The 16,962-nt window shown below is 44.7% G+C and overlaps 2 protein-coding genes across 4 annotated transcripts in view; one reads left to right on the top strand and one right to left on the bottom strand.

Moving 5' to 3' along the window:
• LOC119243102 (zinc finger protein 271) overlaps window positions 1-16,962 on the top strand; it is a 33,112-nt gene that overhangs the window by 10,595 nt on the left and 5,555 nt on the right.
• Window positions 815-10,479, bottom strand: ZSCAN30 (zinc finger and SCAN domain containing 30). 3 transcript variants are annotated; one of them, XM_037508657.2, is made up of 4 exons: window positions 10,413-10,479; window positions 6,672-7,198; window positions 6,297-6,435; window positions 815-3,573 (listed from the first exon to the last, which is right to left on the bottom strand). In XM_037508657.2, exons 2-4 carry the CDS (start codon window positions 7,086-7,088, stop codon window positions 2,642-2,644), a joined length of 1,488 nt encoding a protein of 495 aa, XP_037364554.1. In that variant the 5' UTR covers window positions 7,089-7,198; window positions 10,413-10,479; the 3' UTR covers window positions 815-2,641. The 3 variants fall into 3 exon arrangements, with proteins under 3 accessions (XP_037364554.1, XP_037364555.1, XP_054550074.1); XM_037508658.2 differs by having other exon boundaries at window positions 6,672-7,183; XM_054694099.1 differs by lacking the exon at window positions 10,413-10,479 and having other exon boundaries at window positions 6,672-8,260.

Genomic DNA, 16,962 nt, shown 5'->3' with positions numbered 1-16,962 from the left:
CTGGCACAAGGATCACAGAACTAAAAGGGTAGTGGGGTTGTTTGTGCATGTGTTTCTCTGGAGGACCTGAGAGGAAGGGAAGGCCATGGCAGTCTCCCAGGCTCTTGTTTTCAAAGGGGATGAAGTGTCCAAATTCTGGTAGATACTACAGATACATATATTGCTTAAAGAGGCAAAATTTTTTTTAAGTACCATACTCTCATATCCTTACAAGTTTTTTCAAGAGGCTCATTTTTTGCACTCATTTCCATAGTCTCAAGCACAATGCAGCCCCAGAGTTCCTCTTGATTGTGTTTTTTTGTTTGTTTTGCATAGAAGAATTTGAGTGTAAGCCTGAGAAGTGGGGGGTGGTAGGGGTGGGGGGAGGTGAGAGGATTCACCAGCGACAGTGGGGAGCAGAACAGGCAGATTTACTGAAAGGAGAGCAGCGTGCAAGATAGGAGAGGTCTTCTGCACCATGTGGGTTAGCTCCCTGGCCAGGGATTGAACTCAGGCTATGATAGCACTGAGACTTAATCGCAGGGAGGTCCTCCCCTTGATTTTGTGACTTCATCTGGTGAACTGCAGTCCAGGAGCCAGCTGTCAGTTTCCAGATACTTTTTTGGCCCAGAGGAAAAAAGCAAAGAGCACCACTTGACTTCCCACCGCAATCCTTCCCCCATCTTCCCATCATATCTCTCTGCTATTGTGCTCCCTATTCCTGGTGAATAATTTCAAAACAAATCATAAAACTCAAAATTTTATTATATCTTGCATTACATTCCAAGCAGTTATAGATTCAAAGTATAACTTTAAAAATAAGCTACTAAAAATGATTTACCAAACAAGATATTAACCAAATACTAGGATTGTGGGGAAAAAAATGATCAAAAGTACTCCAAAATGTTAGCAATGTTTCTATAGATGGTGGAATTATCAGTGAGTGACTTTCTCATTTTCTGTATTTTTTTTTTTTTAGTTTATTTATATATGCATACAAGAACCCGGGTACAGGCCAGAGGTGCAGAGGGTGAGAGGATTCACCAGAGACAGAACGGGGAATAGAACAGACAGACTGACTGAAATACACTGCTGAGGAGAGCAGCAGGCGAGACAGGAGAGGTCTGCTATGCTATGTGGGTAGCTCCCTGGTAGGCCAGGATCGAACTTGCGCTGCAATGGCTGCAGATAGCTTGATAGTGCTGTGCTTAACCCCTTGCGCCACCAGGGAGGCCCTCATTTTCTGTATTATCAACATTTACAACTAATTCACAACCAGTAGAAAACTATTAATTGGTATTTAAAATATGATGTCTTCTTCAGAATTGACACTATCTCAAAGGGAAATCAGGACATCTTAGAAGAAAAGCAAATTTTCTCTTAGGTATTTAATTAAATACCAGTTAAGATTGCCAAAATAAAAAACAGCAGAGAAGTAGATTTCTAAGGAATCCAAGAAGGGGTTAAAATATGCGTTGTCCTCAAGTAGTGTAATACTTGCAAGCCTCATCATGAGGGGACGGACTTGGGGAGGCAAACTCCCTGTGTTCCTGTATGCTGCCTATTTCCTGGAACCCCGAGTCATGACACATACCATAGTCCCCACTGTGCTCCAGCCCTCAATATGTATTCTTTCTTTGACGTACATATAGGCCTTTTCCCAGAGTACACACCAAAATCTTCCATCATACTAATTCTCTGGAGTACTTGAGGTCTGTCAGGTACTCTGGGTATGGAACAAGCTGACCAACTCAGTGATCATAGTAAGAAAGAAAGGAACCAACAGTTGTCCTAGGTGTAGAATCAGGGTCTACAAAAAAACAATTCCTGCCAGAATTAAGAATCCTGATGAAGGGGTGTTTCCCGACCTTCCCTTTATGCCACAGTATGTGCTACAACCTCTACTTGTAATGTTCTCTTCCCTCTTGCCCTTGACCTGGTTAACTTCTACCACCTGTTACATCTCAATTGAGATTTCATCACATCCAGGAAGTCGTTAGTGATTCATAGACCAGGTTAGGTACCCCTGCCATGTATTTCGAGAGAATCCTGGATTTATCCTGCCAAAGCACTTAACATTTTACTACATAATAAAAATGTAATTACCTACATAATAAAAAATGTACATACAATTAGGCCTTAATTTTGGGAGAACAATGATCATGTCTGCCTTCAATGGCTGGCACATTGCAGGTGTTTTTTTAAAATGTTCTGAACTGACCTCAGTAGGAAGCTCCGGACAAAGGAGAAAACTGGCAAAGAGGCAGAAAGAGCTACCATCGCCCACATACTACTAACCTGATCCAGGGCACAATTTCATATTTTACAACCTCACAATTCAACATTTCAGATCAATGAATAGCTCAGTATATGCCTCCAATTGTCAAATGCACAAATGTTCTTGCAGGGCAGGGATCCTTGCCAAGGGAGACATCACCTTAGTTCATTGTAAGAGTAGCATTTTCAGGATCTCTGCCCCAACTCTGACCTACTGCAAAGGTGTCCACTTACCATTTCAACAAACATGTGGATCTACACTTAACAGTACTGAACAGGGGTGGAAGAAACAGCTCTGCTATCAGGAACCTTCTATCTCCTAGGGAGTCTCACCCTCAAAGTGAATTCCTTGTATTTCACAATTGTGCAATTATTACCCACAAAGTTAAACTCTGGTGTGAGTTCTCTGATGCTGCATAAGGCCTGACCTGTGCCTAAATGTCTTCCTACATTCACTGCATTCATAAGGCTTCTCCCCAGTGTGGATTCTCTGGTGCTGGGTGAGGGCCGAGCTCTGATTGAATGATTTTCCACATTCATTACATTCATAAGGTTTCTCTCCAGTGTGAATTCTTTGATGTTCAATAAGGATAGAGCTTCTACCAAAAGCCTTACCACATTCAATACATTCATAGCCTTTGTCTCCAGTGTGGATTTTCTTATGCTGAATAAGTGCTGAGCTCCGGCTGAAGGCTTTCCCACACTCACCACATTCATAAGGTTTCTCTCCAGTGTGAATTCTCCGATGCCTAACAAGTTCTGAGCTGCCCCTGAAAGCTTTTCCACATTCACAGCATTCATAGGGCTTTTCACCACTATGAATTCTCTGATGTCTAACAAGGTCTGAGCTCAAACTGAAAGCTTTACCACACTCTTCACATGCATAAGGCCTCTCTCCTGTGTGAATTCTCTTATGTCTGATCAGCTTTGAGCCCTGGCAAAAGGCTTTCCCACAGTCAGAGCACTCATAGAGCCTTCCCCCAGCGTGAATTCTCTGCTGTATTATAACATCTGAGTTCAGACTTAGATTTCCTTCTCTTTCATTACATTCAAGAACACTCTCTTTTGTGGAGATTTTCTTGCTGAAAGTTGCCAGACTAAAATGTCTTTCCTGGGAAGGGAGCTGATTCATTGTGTTCCTTGCAGCATTTTCTTTCAGCCTGTCAACATTATCCAGACCTCCCAAAGCTGCTTCAATTATCTGTCCTGAAGGAGTTTCTCCAAGGAGTCTTCTTGGGGATATCATGGCTGCTGATGCTACACATTCAATAATTTCTTGCTTTGCTGTCAATACTTTGTCAGTTACCAACTTGCCATCTAAAAATATGAACAGAAGACGCAAGTGTCATTTGCTCCCTATACTGGAAGAAAGGAATACTTATAGGAACAGAAATTATAGGAACAGAAAATAAACCAAGTAAGACAGGTATTTATCTACCATGAGAAAAATTCTTGTGACTAGCTTCCCACTCTAAAATTTAGAGAAATAGGGATCATGAGAGGTGGCACCCTCAAAGAGTAAGGTAGACAGAGTGAGAGTAAGCATTGGAGAGAAAGGATGGTAAATAGGAAAAGACATTAGCTACAGGATATGGTGATTAATAGGAGTAGCAATGAGAGATCAAAAAGCTAGGAGCCAACCCTGGATTAGAGGGAAAGATGCATTTTTAGGTAATGAGGGGGAGTGAATAAAAGAAGTGGTAAGGAGTGACCTGATAAGAAAGATGTCTAAGAACCTTGATTCAATGGTGCTTTTAGAAAAGTAGGAGAACAAAAGATACATTAGGAAATGCTTTGGGGGTAAGGTGGGGGGCAGTATTGGATAGAGGTAGATGGGCAGGATTGCAGATTCTGTAAAGTTCTAATTTGATCAAATGATTAGAAGCAAATGGAATAAAACAAGCAGAGTATGAAAAAAGGAACATTGTGGGTTCATGACTCATTTTGGGGTCAGATGGGAGTCTTATATGTTCACATTTTTTATGTATAACTAGTTAAAGAAGGTGAATGGAAATAAGTGGCAGGTGGACATGAGGAAGAACTATACTGTATTAGGAATTTGAAAGAGTCACCATAACAAAATACTACAGACTGGGTGGCTTAAACAACAGAAATTTATTTCTTGCAGTTCTAGAAACTGGAAGTCCGAGATCAAGGTGTCAGCAGATATGGTTTCTTCTGAGGTTTCACTTTCCTTGGCTTTCAGGAGGCCACTTTCTCATCATGTCCTCAAAATCTGTGTTGTGTCCTAATTTCCTCTTAAGAACTAGTCAGAGTGGATTAGGGCCCGCCCTAGTAACCCCATTTCAATTTAATTACTACTTTAAGGTCTGATCTATAAATACAGTCACATTCTGAAGTACTGGAGGTTAAGAGTTCCACATATAAATTGTGTGTGAGGATGGCGGGGTGAGATGGAGGGAAGATGACACATTTCAGTCCATAACAAATATCAATGTGTAGAAGCCAGGAAAGACTTAAAAAATTATAGTTGGGTCTTTGTTTCTCAAGAAGCAGAAATAATAGGCCCTAAATTATTTACACATTTACCCTTCTTTAAGAAAAGACACCTGAGGAAATGATTTTTCAAAGTCCATTTTAATGTAGGTCCGTCTCGAAGTAAAAGATACCTGGGGAAGGCTAGGAGCGTCCGAAGAGACCTCACTGTATAGCTGTATGATTTCCTTTGGTGAATTGCCACATTCCAGGGTCTGGCCCTTTGGCTTGTGGTCTCATAAACCTAATTTTGTCATCATACAATAAACAGATTTACCTCTTGGGGTGGGCTCTCATTAGCCATGCTCATGAAACTGAGTGATTAAAAAGAATGAGAATGAATAATGTGACCATAACAGAGACCAGACTGAATTAATGTAGGTTTTTATTATAGCTAAGCTTCATGGAAAGTTAATAAGCTTCTTTGATATGGATGAAATCAGAAGAGTAGTTGGATGTAACAAAAGTTTAATGAGAACAAGTTAATGAGCCTGATGTATCTGCTGCCCATAGGAATAATTTTGCCAATAATATAATCAAAGTCACTTTTGGTTCTAATCTTTGATTTCTGTTCCAATTATCAATTTATTGCCCCTCAGCCTCAAATTCATCTTTTAATGTCTTACTTGTGATACTGGAAGCAATGTTTCTACCTTGCCGACTGGCATGATGTGAGCTTTGTCAATAAATTGGGGGTGAGAGGGTCAATGGAAGAGGAAGAGGCTTTTTCCCCCTGATTTTGGTGTGCTCAGTTTTTTTCCTGAAGTACATGGGGCACCCAACAGTGCACACCCCCAAATACTTTTATAGACATCATCTCATGGGTGGCTTTCCAGCAAATTCTGGTAGCACAGCACATCAGTGAACATCTCCTGCTGGGTCACAGCTGTGTCCTCTCCAACAAAATCTGGACCTCAGCTCTGGCAGAGGATGAGGAAGACATAGTACTTTCTGCAGATAATCTTCCTTCCATGAGTGTTCTGCTTCAGTCCTAGAGACATCCCTATATATGTTATTCCTTGAGAGTTTTGTTATTTTTTAATTACTTAGTAATTAATCCCATTATGGATAATAATTCTTAATATTACACTTTCCCTGTTCAAGTCACTGTGTAGCTTTGGTTACTGATGCAGTATTCACCACCATTTAAGGAACTGTCATGCCACTGGTGCCATAAATTAAAAGAACAGAATATTGGTCTTTGGATATTAATAGAGAATTTTATTAGAGACCTTTTTTTTTTTTTTTTTTTCTGTGGGACCCTCCAGCAGCCGGGGAACAAACCGGCGCGGGCAGCCTCGCAGCCCAGCACTCAACCGCTGCGCCACCAGGGGAGGCCCTAGAGACCTTAATTCTTAACCCAAAGTAAATAATACTGGAATTTCAGATTCTAGGGCGAGCCAATGGAAAATATTTCTAGGCAAGAGGACCATTCCATAAAACTTAATCACAGCCACAAGTGACTGTCATGAAGAAAATGAAACATGTCACAGATGATAGCCCTCAGATCCACCCTCAACCCACAATGGACTGTGGCTCCTCACCTCTCTCATGGAAAGTCTGGGGCTCCAGATCCTCACTCTTGTGCTGGTTCTCCAAGGGCTGGAACTGGCTGCTAAGAGATTTCAATGCACCCTTGGATGTCATTTCCTTCCAGATCATTCCTTGACCATGAGCTGTGTCCTAGGAGTGATCAAGTACCAACATGATGATCCTCAGCTTATAAAGAGGATAAAAACGCAGGGAAGGAGATTCGATAGAAAACAACCAGGCTAAAAGCTGGACTTGATCCCAGTGGATGTAAAGTAACCCAAAAGACGAAAATGGTATGATTCTGATGGCCAGCCGATGCTACTCATGACAGACTCTCCATTAACTCACAAGAGGTAAAACATGCAAGCAAACCCCCTATTTCTTACCTGTTGCCTTGGTTCATCAAGCTCTCTCTCCAGCTCCTCCAGCATAGTCACGGCTTCCTCTCCATTCTCTGGTCGGTGCTCTAGCAGCCAGGCCTGCAGCTCCTCAGGCAGTATGGCCAGGAACTGCTCCAGGACCAACAGCTCTAGGATCTGCTCCTTGGTGTGCACCTCTGGCCTCAGCCACCGACAGCAAAGCTCCCGGAGCCGGCCCAGCGCTTCCCGGGGTCCAGCAGAATCAGAGTAACCAAACTGCCTGAACCGCTGACGGAAAGTCTCCTTGCTCTGGACACTTCCCTGAAGGCTAAAGTCCTGCCCCCAAACATAATTCTCTTCTTCAACCTTCACAATTATAAGACCTTCTTGTTCTTTTGAAGAACAAGGAGCATGGTAGGCCAAGGTTGCAGCCTTTCCTGACATTCTGGACAAAGATAGTCTGAAATTTTTGAGGCAGGGAAGAAATAGACGTCTGTGTTTGAGAGATTCCTTCTGAATGCCAATTCTTCAGGGAGCTCCTGAGGTGAACAATGCTAACATTATACAGAGAAAAAATGTGCTTAGAGTATAGTACAGGTTTTTGGAGGCAAGTTGTCAGGAAATGTAGCACAATAGAGAGAATTCACTAAGAAGAAGTTAGCACATAAATAAACATTTCTAAATGACCGAAGATTTTCAGCACATGAAATAGAAAATTTGAGTAACATCAAAATCAAACCTTTAGTAACAAGGTTAGGGACAACACTAGGGATTAATAAATAGTATGTGTAGATCATGAAAAGCAGGAGAAATACTATAGTATAATATTATGTCTCAGAATAATAATCATCATTTTATTGAGCACTAATCAGCAGCAGAACCGGGCTCTGCAACCACCATATTAACTCTATTATGCTGGGGGTGAGGGAGGGGTCTCCCTAGTATAGGGAATTTGCATTTAATAAACACTTTTTAAGGATCAGGCTCTTTATAAATACTATTTGGGGGGAACTCAATAACATTATGAGGTAAATATTATCCTTCCCATTTCACAGATGAGGAAACTGAAGTTCTTGCAGGTTAAGTAATTTGCCCATGGCCCCAAACTGATAAACAGCAAAGTCAAGACATGAGCCTAGAGTTTCCCAATTCTAAAGCACTTGTTCTTTTTATTACCAAATGGGTTGATGCCCAGGATAAGCTTACTTAATGCTAGAAATGGTGGTGAAAATGTTAGGAAAGCTTCATGGACAATGGCCAGGGTGAAGGTAGAATTATGCTTAACTTTATGTTACAAGGGACTGAGACAACACAATGAAGAATGGATTCCTTCATTATTTAATAAATACTTGAGCATTTACATTGTGCTAGGCAGTAAACAAGGCTCTCAGGATTAAAAGGTCTGTCCTCGGGCCTCCCCGGTGGCGCAGCAGTTGAGCGCTGGGTTGGACAGTTGCCCGCGGTCTCTGCGGCGCCGGTTCGATCCCCGGCTGCTCCCCGGCCACCGGAGGAGGGTCCCACATGGCGCGCAGACCTCTCCTGCCGCCTGCTGCTCCCCTCAGCAGTGTACTTCAGTCCTTCTGCCTGCTCTGCTCCCCGCTCTGGCTCTGGTGAATTCTCTCACCCTCCCGCGCTTCTGACTGTACCCAGTGCATGTATAAACAAAACAAAACAAACAAACAAACAAATAAATAAATAAATAACATGCCTCTATTAAAAAATAAATAAATAAATAAAAAAATAAAAGGTCTGTCCTCAAATACACCTAGCAAAGTGACAGGTAAACACGGTGTGATAAACCCAAGAATGGAGGGAAGCAGGCAAAGAGTCACAGGAAGACAAGACTAAGACCAGGAAGAGAGGGTGGGAAGAGTCAGGGAGAGCTGCCTGCCTGGGGGAAGACATCTCAGCAGCTTGCTGTGAGTGAGCCCATAAAGATGTAGAAGAAGATCATTCAGGCAAAGAAAATGGATATAAGAGGTTGCTGGTCACTGAGGAAACTGTAGGTGGTTTACGGAGGCCAGACTAGTGATTGTCACCTGTGGCTGTGACAGAATCACTCATGGAACATGGACCCCATGACAAACTCATTGAGTCAGAATCTCTAAGGGTGGGGCGTATAGTAAGCACCACAAGTGATTCTGATATGCAGCCAGGGTTAAAAACCCTATGCCAGAGCCTGAAACTGACTTAAGGCATGAAGAGGCACCTAGAGAGGACCAGTCAGCCCAAGGGTCTAAAAGGTTGTAACACAGACTTGACATTTGATTCCCACAGCCACAGGGACAGCTGGAGCGCCAATCTGACCTCCCTAGAGGGGTATGGAGAAGAAATGGAAAGGTGTCTATTACAGCCACTTTGGGTCATGTTGGTCTCAGTTATGGTCTTCTAAAAAGATGAGAGATTTGACAGGATTTAGGGACACAGTGGATGAGGGTTTGGAGGACAGAGAAATCAAGGACTCCAGTTCTGGCTGGCCCTGGTTACTGAAAGGATGCTGGTATCATTTACTGTTCTATTTTAAGAAAGACAAGTTTGACATGCAAATAAAGCAGCATTTCCTAAACTGTGCTCTGCCAGAAATACCAACAGATGGTTCCTACACATCCAAGCGCAGAGAAACTTGGATATATAATTTTCCTTAATTGTCTGATATAAGGAAAATACCAAAACATTTTTTTAGTTCTTATTATGGCACAATTGACACGTAAGAAGTCCAGTGATGAGGCGCCATCAGTCCTTCCCCCTGGAGGAGGAGAGAACCTGTTCCAAGCATCCCAAGAAAGTCCAGGGCACTTTTGGACAATCCTACTTGCTACAGCAGGCTGTTACTGTAATGCAAATGCATTGTTTGCTTACTTAATTGTAACAGAAAAATACTCGTTGAGATTTTAGAGATTAGGGAGAGTCAAGCTGCTTTAAGTGTTCTCATTCATTTCCTCTTCAGAGCACACTATGGTCTAGGGTCTCCTGTTTTGCTGAGAAGAACAGAGTAGTCACGTCATTTGTCCCGGGTTACACGGCTGGGAGGTAATGCCATCAGGGATGTTTTGACACTAAATGGTCTGACTCCAGAGTCCACACTCTGCTGAAATGCTTTCTCACATCTGTCCTCTCCACGCGGCCAAGCGCCCTTTCCAAGAGGGCCTGTGATTTTTTTCACATATTTTTTAACACTTCCTCGAGTGCCTACTTTGGGCAGGCGCTGTGCCAGGCGCTGGGCAAAAAAGTCGTGAACCAGACAGCGTCCTTGCCATGAAAGAGCTTAACAGTGGGCTGAGGCAGAAGTTAGAAAGCCGCAAAATGCCGAATTTAATGGTGATGAAACCACAAGGGGGAAGGCAGGCGGCGCGCTGGGAGAATGTGATACAGAATATAACCCAACCCGGGGAGTCCGGACGGGCGCCGAGACCTGACTCCCGAGGGCGCGCGGCCGCGCGAGCTGTGGGGGGGAAGCGCTCACCAGGGTCCCCGACTCCTCGGCCTGCGGCCTGGCACGCGGGGGCGGGGCGGGGGCGCCCGGCGAGTGCGGGGGAGCCCCGGAATGCCCGGGCGGTGGAGGACAGGGCGAGGGGGCGGCACAGGACGGGGTGAACAGGCCGACAGAGCCGGGGGGCTGGGGGGCCGGGGGGGCCCACCCGGGACCGCCGCGGGCTCTGCTCCGCCGTGGCTCGCAGAGGCGGCCGAGGCCGGGCGGCGGGGAGGGCGGAGGCCGGACTGAGGCGGTGTGGGAAGCCCCGAGGCCGCGCTGCCGGACGCCTCACTCACCCTTCGCTCCGCCAGCAGCGAAACCGACCTGAGGGAGGCGAGCCCGAGGGGCCGGGCCGAGGGCCGAGGCGGGGGCCGGCGCGCCCCTCTAGGAAGCCCGGAGGCCTGCAGCTCTGTGGCGGCGCGGGGGCTGGAGCGGGTGCGGGGCCGCAGGAGCGTGTCTGTGGGTGGGACCCGCCGAACAGCCCCGAGTGGAAACGGTGGAGCGGAGACTGAAAGAGGCGGGGAAAGGGGATGACAGATAGATGGATAGATGGATGGATGATAGGGATAGCTGGGGAGGTGGGGGGGAGTAACAGTGGGAGAGAAGGGTTGTTTGAGGAAAGGAGGGGCGAGTAGCTTGGTATAGCAGCTGGGAAATAAAAATAGAATCTACTGGGCCTCCCCGGTGGCGCAGCGGGTGGAGCGCAGCTCTGTGAGGCGGTCCGCAGCGTCTGCAGCGTGGGTTCGAGTTCCAGCCGGCCAGGGAGCTACCCACATGGCGCGGCAGACCTCTCCTGTCACGCTCCCTGTTCCCCTCAGCCTTGTGCTGGGTTCTGCTCCCCGCTCTGTCTCTGGTGAATCCTCTCACCCTTCCACGCCTCTGACTGTACCCCAGTTCTTGTATAAATAAATAGATCTTTAAAAAAAAAAACCCTTAAAATAGAATCTACTGTCTCAGAATTTAGGAAGGAGAGAAGCAGGCCACATTCTCACGCCACAAACACACTGAATGCACAGGGCAAGGAGCTGTCATGGAGTGGCAAAGGTGCAAGACAGAGGATCCACTGGCCACAGAGTACTGGGGCATTGGGGAACAGGGCAGAGTAGGTGAAAGTCAGAATAATTTTCTTCTACAATGTGCTCTCAAAAGTTGTTTAAACTGTTGTGGCTTGGTTTTTGGTTACTTTTCAAACTGATGACAGTTGACTTCATTGATTGAAGATAAAGAAAATGAATGTTCCGATCACAATTCAACTCCCCAAGAAGATCTTGGGGAATTCTCTGGTGTTTCTTGATATAAACTTACCCCTCTCTGTCGATGTAAACCATGGGAAGAACTCTGATTATTAGCCATTATTTCCCTTTCTGAAGAGTTGCCAATGCTGGTTCCGTTTTTTAAACCTCAAAATAAGCATGAAGTCTGACCCAAAAAAGGTGCAATCTGTATGATTCTAATTAAATAAATCTCTAGAAAATGCAAACTAATCTATAGAAAAAGAAATAATAGGGCCTCCCCTGGTGGCACAGTGGTTGAGCGCTGGGCTGCGAGCCTCTGCAGCGCCGGTTCGATCCCCGGCCACCGGTGAGGGCCCCAGATGGCGCGACAGACCTCTCCTGCCACCCGCTGCTCCCCTCAGCAGTGTACTTCGGTCCTTCTGCCTGCTCTGCTCCCCGCTCTGGCTCTGGTGAATTCTCTCACGCCCCCTGCGCTTCTGACTGTACCCAGTGATCGAATAAATAAATAAATAAATAAATAAATCTTTCAAAAAAAAGAAAAAGAAATAATAGCGGTTGGGGGTTATGTGAGGAGATACATAGATAACTAAGGGGAAAGATAAAACTTTTAGGGTTGCTGGATGTGCTATTTTGATTGTGGTTATGGTTTTACAGCTGTAAACATGACGAAATTTATCAAAGTGTATACTTTAAATATTTGCTGATATTGTATATCAAAGGTGGGTTTTTTTAAGATTTATTTATTCATGCATACAAGAACTAGGGTACAGGCCAGATGTGCGGGAGGGTGAGAGGATTCACCAGAGACAGAGTGGGGAACAGAACCGGCAGACTGAAGAAACACACTGCTGAGGGGAGCAGCGGGCGCGACAGGAGAGGTCTGTCGCTCCCTGTGGGACCCTCGCCACTGGCTGGGATGCAACCGGTGCTGCAGAGGCTGCGGGCAGCTTGGCAGCCCAGCGCTGAACCGCTGGGCCACCAGGGGAGGCCCAGCAATATCCTTTCTTACCCTGATGCCCCAGTCCCCTCCATTTCAGGTCCTTCTCATCCTCATCTTTTAGGCACCAGGAGGATTGTCCTGGCAAGCAAAATTTTCGAGAGACTCCAAGCATGCCTTCCTTGACCTCAAAGTAGATAAAATCTATTTTCTCGGGGATTCGGGCATTAATTGCTGAGTATTGCTCATTTGGGGCAGTAGTTCTCAAAGTAGCAGCATCAGGATCACCTGAGACTGGTTTCCCACCCCAGAACTACTGAGTAGGAAACTCTTAAGAGTAGAGTCGGGCTAACAGTATTTTATTTTTTTAAATAGTATTTTAACAAAGCCTCCAGGTAATTCGGAGTCACGCCACTGTAGAGTGCAGAGGGAGGAGAACATCTGAGAAATCTGAAAAAAGTTAGAAGGGAAGCACATTAGTTAGAAGGGGTGTGAAAGAAAAAAAAAAAAAAGATAAATAAAGAAGAATTGACAGTAGGAGAATCCACCCTGCCCCAGCAAGCTTTCCCAAACAATAATGCATCCCGACATTCTCATGAAGAACCGGCAGACTGGGCAGCAAGGGAACTGTCGCAGGGCAAACAGGTCCCTCACTACCGCTCGGCTGGAGACTGCTCGGCGGAGACTTAGGGGTTAAATCCCGGCATCTCTTTTCCGCCTCCCGTTGCGGACCCCGCAGCCCCAGCCCGCGCGTGCGCAAGCGCCAGACCAGGCGCCATAGAGCTGAGAAAACCTCCCAGATGCCTAGAGTGGCCCGAGAGACGGCCGGCTCACCGCGCGCGACGCTTGACAGCCACCTGGAGCGCACGCTGAGGTTCGGGTGCTGGCGGCTCACGCCAGACGGAAGAGCTCGGGGGACGTCGCTCGGCGAGCGGCTCTTCAGCGCCGCCAGTCCCGGGTGTGGTCTCTTGAGTCCTTGAGAGTCAAACCCTCGGGAGTCGGAGTCGCTCCCGGGCGCGGCTCCCGGGCACCGCTGCTAGTTAGTTGGGGCCCAGAGCGCTGTCGGTACCCGGTGCCGCCTTGGTAGGCCTGGGCTTCGACTCAGGTCCTCGGGTGGCGGGTGGAATCAGGACGAGGGGTACGGCCATCGAATCAGCCGACTTCTGGGCTGGAGCCATCTGGATGAGTGTGGGAAGGAGGGAAAGCTACGGTGTGATGAGGGAGCACAGTACCGTTTGGTCTGGGGAAGGGCAGCGAGTAACCTGGTGCTAACGGCTGGGACAAAAATTTTAAAATTCCCTCCCCTTGTCTTTCCAGTTGTGCCCTTATTTTGGTAACTTTCGTCACGTTGTGTTTAATGACCTCTTGACTTGGAATGGCGAATAGAGCCCCAAGAGGAGTATTGCCTGACTTCTGGGTGATGAGGGAAGAAGTTTAATACATTCTGAAAGAAAAACTCTTGGAAATTGAATGAGTTTGTTCTCCTTAACTTTTTTTTTTCTTTTTTAAATTAGAGTGTGTTTCTGGTGGTCTAGTATCAGAAATGATATCTCCAGTCTCCACAATGATTCCCTTCCAAGCCCAGTGGTACCCAGTTGCATCCAAGTATCAGACCCCTGCGTGGACAAGAAAAGCTTACTGAGCAGATGGTAATTCTCCAGCTGCTCCCTGAGGTGCCCAGTGCTTAGTTGCAGCCCATGGCTATCCAGTTCAATTATGGATTGCAAGAACACCAGCTTCTGTCAGGTGAGTGTATTACATCTTTCTTAGTGATTTCAGATGGTGGGGGTTGGGGGCTGGCATTGCTGCGTTAGTGTCTGCAAGTGCTATTTTTATTCTTTATTGCCTTCCTCTCTGTCAGTATCATACCATGTGCTCCAAGCACAGTCACATAGCTTATTGTGGATGCTGGCAATCAGATTCTCATGGAATTTACTCCTCTCCTTTAATTCCCTGAAGTCATGTGTGTTTCCCATTGCAATAACCAAGATATCATCCCTGTGTGATATTTGCCTTTAAAAATCTTTTCAAGTCATCTTTCTCATATACTATAGAGGCTTTGCCATTTACTAACTTCGGTAAATTATTTGTATTTTTATAATTCTTTACTCATGTTCTAAGTATGTGTTATCATTTTTATAAATTTATAACTAAACCTATTCATGTATAATTCATATTTTGGAGGTTATTTTGAGAATCGTGTCTATTCATAATAAAGGACCTCAAAACTTAGTGACGTAAAACATGAGATAGGTTTAAATCATGTTATTTTCTTAAGCTTCCGTATGTCATAATTTGCGCAACATTCAGCTGAGCAGTTGTTTTTTTTTTTTTTCTCCTGGTCTTTTCTGGGACTGTTCATGCAGTCACCTAGTGCTTCAACTAGGCCCAGGGTCTAATGTATTAATCACCTATGTTTGCTGTTGATGATGGCTATTGCTTGGATAATGTATCTCATCCAGCAGACTAGTTCAGACTTCGTGGGGAAGCTAGTTTTCAAAATCAGAGAAAGGGCAAGACCTCAGATGCATAGGTTTTCTAGTCTATATTTATGCTACATTTGTTAATATCTCACTGACCAAAGAAAGTCACATGACCAATACCAGCGTCATTGTGGGAGGGGACTATACTGAGAGATAGGATTCATTGGAGTCTGTTACTATTGTAAAAATCGCTACAAGCACTAAATTAAATCCCGTCTATAAAACTTGGAGCACAAACCTGGCTGGTAGTAAATTCTTTATAAATGATAGCAACTATTATTTTTAGTGAGATAATTTTGATTCTGACTTGGTTCAGATGTTCCACAGGGTCTCCTTTCCACGTCATATTTTACTTCCTTTTCATTTTGGCCTTCCCACTGCTGCTATTTTACCTATAAAATTCACTTTCTGTTGTCTGTTTCTTTTACCCAGACCTTTCCCCTTATTTAGTCTCAGAGCATTTTTATTTTGTTAAGTTTGTCTTTCCTATATTTAGAATTTATCTGTCCTTAAGAATCTATTCTAAGGTATCTAACTCTCATCTTTCCTATGACTCACTGCAGAAATGGGCCTCATCTCTGTAATTTTACATAGACTGATATACATTTTGCATGTGTTTTGTCTCTTGAAGTGTGTACAAAATAACATTTTTATAATAATATATATAATATTTATAGCAGTAGTATAATTATATAGTATATTTATAAAATATAGAAAAGTTGCAAAAAAGTAAATAGCATATAACTTTAGCATCTAGAGATAATCACAAATATTAATATAGCCTTAAAATCATGTAACTAATTCAACAAATATTAATAAATTTTTACAGGGCCTCCCTGGTGGCGCAGCAGTTGAGCGCTGGGTTGCGAAGCTGCCCGCAGCCTCTGCAGCGCCAGTTTGATCCCCAGCTGCTCCCCGGCCAACGGAGGAGGGTCCCACATGGTGCGCAGACCTCTTTTGGCTCTGGTGAATTCTCACACCCTCCCGCGCTTCTGACTGTACCCAGTGCTTGTATAAATAAATAAACATAAATAATAAAATAAATAATTAAATTAAATAAAAAAGAAGTAGCAAGAGCATGTGCCATTGTCTGGTTTAAAATAAATAAATAAATAAATAAATTTTTACAGGTAAAATCACAGCTTATGAATTATTACTAACAATATAAGTGTTGGCTTTTGAAGGTTAGCTTTATGCCAGGCACTGTTCAAGGTGCAGGGAAGATACCAGTGAACTGAATAGCAAGTCTTTGCCACTCCAATAGCTTACATTCTATTGCAGAAAACAGAAAACAAATAGATGGTTTAGTAACAGACAGTGATGATGGTTTTGGACAAAACAAATGAGTATTATCAGTTAGAATTCTAGCATTTAGGACAAAAAAAGAATTCTAGCAGTTAGGATTTATTTTTTTAAAGATTTATTTATTTATTTATGCAAGCACTGGGTACAGTCAGAAGCATGGCAGGGTGAGAGAAGTCACCAGAGCCAGAGCAGGGAGCAGAGCAGGCAGACTGAAGTACACTGCTGAGGGGAGCAGCGGGTGGCAGGAGAGGTCTGCGTGCCATGTGAGACCCTCCTCTGGTGGCCAGGGAGCAGCCGGGGATTGAACTGGCGCTGCAGAGGCTGTGGGCAGCTTCGCAGCCCAGCGCTCAACCACTGAGCCACTGGGGAGGCCCCTAGCAGTTAGGATTTAAATGGATCCTTTGAAGGTGATAATCCCAACTTTCATGAAGAGGGTGGACAGGATTCCAGAAATCAGTAAAGGGTAGAAAGCCACCTTGGGGTTAATAATAATTAAGCCTTAAATTACAAGGTGGGGGGAGATTATTACCAAATCCTAGAGAATGCAGCTGTAGGAAAAGCAGCCGTGGGAGATTGGCCTTTGCTAAAAGAAACAATTAATTCCAACTCCTGGTCCACCAGAAAGGGAACCAGATGTAGGTTGGTCAACTCATCCTATTGCCTAGATTTTAGTACTGGATGTCTCAGGCAAACCAAGACAGTTGGTCACTTTATAATTTTCCTCCCACTTTTGGTCAAATCTAATTGCACAGAGGGCACATTTGTGTCTGGACTATGTATTTTGTCCTTTGAAAACAAATTGCCTCTCTCTCTATAATAGAAAGAGTCAAGTATAATGAAGCTGCGTCCCCAACCCCATTGACTTGCTAGTTCTTCTTCAGGGAAT

Source organism: Talpa occidentalis, unplaced genomic scaffold, assembly GCF_014898055.3.
Source record: "Talpa occidentalis isolate TD23 unplaced genomic scaffold, MPIMG_talOcc4v2.1 talOcc4.13, whole genome shotgun sequence".
Classification (NCBI taxonomy): domain Eukaryota; kingdom Metazoa; phylum Chordata; class Mammalia; order Eulipotyphla; family Talpidae; genus Talpa; species Talpa occidentalis.
Note: the sequence above shows the minus strand (reverse complement) of the source record. Positions and strands in the feature narration are given on the sequence as shown.